The sequence below is a fragment of the Ceratosolen solmsi genome, unplaced genomic scaffold, assembly GCF_000503995.2.
Source record: "Ceratosolen solmsi marchali unplaced genomic scaffold, CerSol_1.0 scaffold31, whole genome shotgun sequence".
In the NCBI taxonomy this organism is placed as follows: domain Eukaryota; kingdom Metazoa; phylum Arthropoda; class Insecta; order Hymenoptera; family Agaonidae; genus Ceratosolen; species Ceratosolen solmsi.
The window spans coordinates 4,736,204-4,742,171 of record NW_011948432.1 but is presented as its reverse complement, the minus strand read 5'-3'; the positions used below and the strand labels follow the sequence as shown (position 1 = coordinate 4,742,171).

The 5,968-nt window shown below is 43.1% G+C and overlaps 1 protein-coding gene across 1 annotated transcript in view; it reads right to left on the bottom strand.

Annotated features, from left to right (window-relative positions):
• Positions 1–2,798: 2,798 nt before the first annotated feature.
• The window catches only part of GEFmeso (Guanine nucleotide exchange factor in mesoderm), a 75,180-nt gene continuing 72,010 nt past the window's right edge, over positions 2,799–5,968 (bottom strand). Inside the window, exons 14-16 of the mRNA XM_011502328.1 lie at positions 5,469–5,907; positions 3,915–4,445; positions 2,799–3,594 (exon numbers count right to left, since the gene is read on the bottom strand). Of these exons, the coding sequence (XP_011500630.1) occupies positions 2,906–3,594; positions 3,915–4,445; positions 5,469–5,907 (1,659 nt within the window). The 3' untranslated portion in view covers positions 2,799–2,905. The remainder of the gene's footprint in view (positions 3,595–3,914; positions 4,446–5,468; positions 5,908–5,968) is intronic.

Sequence of the window (5,968 nt, the reverse complement as noted above, 5' to 3'; positions counted from 1 at the left end):
GCGAGAGAAAGCGAGAGAGAGAGAGAGAGAGAGAGAGAGTGAGAGAGTGACGAGACGAGAAGACAGCGTTTGAGAAATCGTGTGTAATGCATTATTAGTGCTGTTGTACATAATGTGTATAACGAAGCGTCGCTGCTTTCGAACTTTTGGCAGTTCCGCATGTTTATTCTTGTTCTTCGTCATTATTATGTAATTCGTTTATTTATTATTTTTTTGTTTTTTTTTGTTTTTTATTTTTTTTTTTTACACGGAAAAAAGAAAACGTATAGGGATTATCGATTATAGGACAGTATTGAATCTATTTATTAACGTGATTTTATTATACATGATTTTATTGTATTATTGAGAGAATCGTCGCGAATTAATAAATTACCATTTGCTTACATGTGTAAAAGCGACTAGCTGATGTTTCTGTGCATAGAAACTCCTCTAAATAAAACTTGTTTCTTAAAATCAATACCACGTGGACTTTTATTTGAATATCATCATAGTACTTTATAGAATAAATGACTTACCGATCATCTACAAAGACGACATCTACATACCTCTCAAACAGATCCCTAAAAATACTAATAATAACAGCATCGATCGATCGATCGCTACGTCCAATGGATTTACTGCAAATTTAATCTTTGTTCATCTGTAAAAATCCTCTCGTAAGGAGCAGCAGGGATTCTTAAGAATAAATGCTACACACAAGGGCCTTTCGGTAAAGATACATTTATTGTAATGATTTTTAACTCGATACGAGCCTTTTCACTGTAAATTCTTGTTAAAAATGTACATACAAATCTACATGAATTTATATAAATCGATTTGAAATTGATGGTAAATCGATGATTTTGAAATCATTTTGATCTCAGAAAAGAATCGATCCATTCCATCGACGTCAAAAAACATTTCTTTCCTCGTAACGCTTGATAATTATAAAATACTTGTACTTTGCTTTAGGCAAGTTTAGACTATAACACAGTTTAACAGTAGATTTCAAAAAAAAAAAAAAAAAAAAAAAAAAAAAAAAAAAAAAAAAAAAAAAGACTCGAAAATCATTTGCATTAAGATTAAAGCTATAAGAGTAAAAAAATGCAAAAGTTTATCGCACGACATTATGGCCAAGTTGTCCCACCCATTACTTTTCTTCGCTTACAGAATAATTTAAATCGTAGTTTAATTAACCATATTGACGTATATTTTTTGCACCAAGTCGCCAACAGTTGAACAGCAAAATTCAGCCTTATTTAGTCAGACCTGAAGTCTCGAGTTCATAACCATAGCGTTCAATTTAATCATTTAATCATATTTAGCTCCTAATTTGCTTTAATTACTTTAATACAGTACAGAGGGACGTATATCATTTATATGGTCGGTCATTACGCTATAATACTTTATCTGTGATTTACTTATGTTAACTGAAATGTTTCATAATGATTGATTTTAATATCGAACGGTAAGTAGTCGATATGTTTGGATATGCTCACTTTCAATAATTAACAATGATTGTGCGTGCGGAGATAATCCAATTTCGATTCAAACACACATCTCTTGCACAACGAAATACATAGTTTTTGTCCACCGTGTTATTATTCATATGTTTTTTTGTTGTTTTGTTTTGTTTTGTTTTATTTTTTTGTCACTTTTATCTTTGAATAAGCTTCGTTGCCCCGAACCATAATTGCGAGAGAACAGCGAGCGAGAGGAGGCTTCCTCGCACTTTCGTTCATTGACATTATGTAGGACTAAATTATTACTATTGTTGTAAAACATACAATAAATTATTTCTGACGCGATGTTGATCGCGTGAAATAAAGAGAAACAAATAAGATTTTTACATAAATTTATGCTGTCATTATTAACATAATGCTTTTAATGCGAACAGTTCATATCAGTTTTATCACAAGTTATATTCAATAAAAACGAACGCATATTATTACAAAATTACTACGAACTTTTAACAATTTTTTAAACACAAAATTTCACGTCTGAATAATTTGACACCGTCTGTTTTTATCAGTTAACACTATCTTCTTAAATGTACATTATAGTTTCTTTAAATACAACTCTCTCGTAACGAACTCGTGACTCAAGACTTTCTATAATGACAAGAAAGTTTAATAATATATCAAAACAGTCGGGTCGGGGTTCTGTTTAAAAAAAAAAAAAAAAAAAAAAAAAAAAAAAAAAAAAAAAAAAATTAAAAAAAATTAATAATAATAATAATAATAATAATAAAGAAAAAATAAAGTAAGAAGAAGAAGAAGAAGCGAACCAAAAGTATAATATTTCGTTAAAAGGTATTTAAGAATTCGATCATAAATTAACGATTTTATTAATTCCTAACCAAGGCCAGTGGACACACAACTTTTGCTGTTATGTAATTATTGTGACCGGCTAATTAACGAATTCTACGACAATATTCACTTTCGACTTAATTTTCTAATTGCATAAATAATATTTCTACGAATTTTAACGACGAGAAATTTTTATTTACTTTTCGATCTTATTGGCGAATGATTAGGATTACGAAAAATGGTAAGCCGTTCGACGAGACAATTCGTTTCCGATTTATTAACTATCGAAACATTAAATTACATTACAGCCACACGTGTAACGGCACGAGCACACTCTTGAGAAAAGCCACGAATCCATCCTGGGCCTCGGTTATCCATCCGGCCCTCGTTGCGATTTGAAATCAAGTCGAGTCGCGCTTCTTCAAGCTCCTCCTCCTCAATCTTTCCCCACCAGCAAAACACACAAAAGAAAAACAACACAACACAACACAACAAATGCTTGATCCGCGACAAACGACCTCTTTTCCCTGCCCGCAGGCCCCTCTCCCCAACACGAATAGTCGAATCAGTCTTAGTGTTTTTGGCAGGAGACACAAAGCCGGTGGCCCCCTGCTTGGTCACGCGTCGACCTGAGCTTGCAGCTGGCCAACCATCTTCTTCACCCAGCCGACCTGGCTCTGGCCCGCTGAGATGTCGGCCTCGGGCTCGTCGGCGATTCTCGGACCCCGACACTTCACGATCCTCGCACGCAGCTTCAGATGGGCCGGCTTCTGAGCGAGGGCCGGCTTGTCCGGCGAACGTCGCGCCCTGCGCTTCGCCGAGGCTACGGCCAAGCTCGGGCCGACGATCGCTACGCGGCTCGGCTGTTCATCCCCGTCGCTGAATATCGCACTGTCTCTGAACCCGTCCTCGCCCTCGTAGAAGCTCCCAGCGTCCGCGGCCTCGAGGGCCTCTTCGGCCTCGGCATCCTCGTCGTCGGCCTCCTCGGCCCGGCGACGGCCCTCAGCCGCGAGCAGCAACGCCGCCGGGTCCGCGTAATCCGCCTGAGCGATGCGCGCCCCGAGGCCCGGGCTACCCTGCCTGTGATACGGTCGCCAATAATCACCGAGGCCGAGCCTCCGCTGCCTCGCGCGCTTCCCAAACCCGCGCCCCGATGATGACTCTCCCTCTGCCCGGCCGCACTCGAGGGCCTCCGTACTGTGGCTCGAGCGCAGACCCTGTTGAAGTCGACTGCTCGCCCGGAGCAGAGCGCTCCTGAGGCTCGAGCCCGAGAAGCCGCCGATTATGCCGCTTCCCAGCTCTGAAACTTTCGACAAACGGCAAGGTCATGCGCTTGTTGACCTCAACAGGCAATAATAAGTAGTTGTAGGTTTAGGTTAGGCTACTTTGGGACCGGGAGCCGGGGATTGGGAGGGGATGGGGGAAGGGGAAGAGAGAGAGAGAGAGAGAGAGAGAGAGAGAAAAGAAAGGCATGCTCGCATACAAAGCGCCTGTCACTATATTTCGTATACAAATTAGATGAAAAAATACACGTAATGGCGAGCGGGCTGCCGTGTTTGAGAAGAAAGCTTTTTTGCTGTGGGATGGGGACGGAGGAGGAGGGAGTAAAGTAAGCTCACTGCTTACCCTTATTGGTGGAGCCGTTGGCCCTGTAAATCTTGTGATCGGGATGTACGTGGCTGTTCGCGGAGAGAGTAGCGGTGGTGGTCCTCCTTGCGATCGAGTCCGTGTCGGTGAAGGAGGCGTCATCGAGGGAGCAGAAAAACGTCGAGGACGAGGCGAAGACGGAGGAGGCCCCGGTAATGGGAAACTTGGCTATGCGGGCAGAACCCTGGCAGGTGGAGGCGTAGCGCTCCATGTCCTCGAGATTGATCTCCGCGGGCTTGTCCGAGGCGATGGTGAAGGGACGCTCGGTCATTGATCTGCCGTCGCGCTGCAGAAATCTGGACTTGGAGACGTGACTAAGGTCCGCCGGATGCATCATTTGGAAGCTGCGTGGCAGGGAGCCGCACTTTTGCGGCTGATCGGGTAGACCCTCGCAGAGCTTAGTCAGCCAGACGGCCGGTTTCGTCGGGCTGTCCTGAACGCCGGCGTCGCCGTCCGCACCCAGGCAACCCTCCCACACGTGCTGCAGATTGTCGTAGTTGCCGAAATTGCCTGTTGGCCAACAGCGAGGGTTAGACAGACGATTGAGCAGCAGATTTAGGATGATAATATGCCAGCTGGTCTAAAGCCATTGGCTTCCGGCCTATCTTAATACATGTAGTCGAGACTGACATTTTAAAAGCCTTTTAATCACAAATAGGCCATTATATCAAAATTATTTGTTGGCAATTCGTTGGAGACTCTTGTCATTACATTAATTAAGAGTTTTGCAATAACGATACGTGACTTTAACTATCCAAAAAAGTAACAAATCCGACTCGATGACGTTTTAGTCAAGTGAATCGAGATATTTTGGACGCTCGATAATGTCTCGTGACATTAATGCAACGAATAAGCCGACGATAAACTCCAACATTAAATGCCACAATTTCCTTCATCTGACACGAATATTTTAATAATAAGCGTTATTTATTTAATTAACGACAAGCGTCGCTGTCGACTAATCGTAATGTATTTATTCGATTGCCGATTATTTGATTATTCGCCCCAAATCTACATTTCGAATGGCGTTTATAGTGTACGAAAAGCTTATGTTAAATAAAAAAAAAAAAGAAAAAGAAAAAGAAAAGAAAAAACATTGACCTTCAACCGTTCTCTCGTAAAATCGCAAGAAATGACTTTTCACAAAAAAATAATCAGAAAATTAACTCAAGGCCTTTGTATTCAATAAGAAAATTAAATGTTTCTCTCCCCCCCCCTCCCCCATTTATTATTATGGTTTATCATGCTGTTATCATTAATGATCGAGAAAGGGAAAATTTACAAACATTTACAAACACTCCTGCATACGGGTATATCATTAATAATTTAAAGTATCTCGGAGTAAATAGCGCGTTGCATTCGGTTGCCAGGATTGGAAAGTATGCGGAAGATGGAATGTTCGGTCTTATCCTTATATTGGCCGTATGGTGGTAGGCGAGGGGATAAGCCAAATTAATGAAATTAATCGCAGGACTGATCCTCGGAAGGCAGGACAAGCGATGATGATACGGGAAGACCACGCGGCCGTAATACCTTTATCATCGGTGACGAATTCGCTCTTCTTCAGGATCGCCGGCGTCTCGTAAATGGGTTCCTCGGGCTCGTCGCGCTCCGAGGCCGAATCGCAGCTCTCGCGAATACGCAGGGCCGTCCTAATGACTTTGCTCTCGTTGCCGATGTTCGGCTTGCGGAAGTTCTCGGGCGTCGAGCGCTTGTCGTTGCCAGAGCCGCGGCTCGCTGCCGGGGCTCTCGGCCTCGCCTTCGACCCGAGCCCAGGACTCTGTCTGTGCGCGACCACGAGCGCCTCCCCGGCATCGATGTTCCGGAAGCTGTCGTACTGCGAGCGGAAACTTCGTTGATTGTAGGCGTTAACCGCCCGTACGAAGCACTGCTCGCGCCGCGTAAAACGCGTCGACCTGCTCGTCTTCGCCGCACCCACCTCCTCCTCCTCCGTGTCCTCGTTATCATTGTCAACGTCGTCCTCATCGTCCTCTTCCTCCTCCTCCTCCTCCCTCTCCCCCCTCCTCCTGACG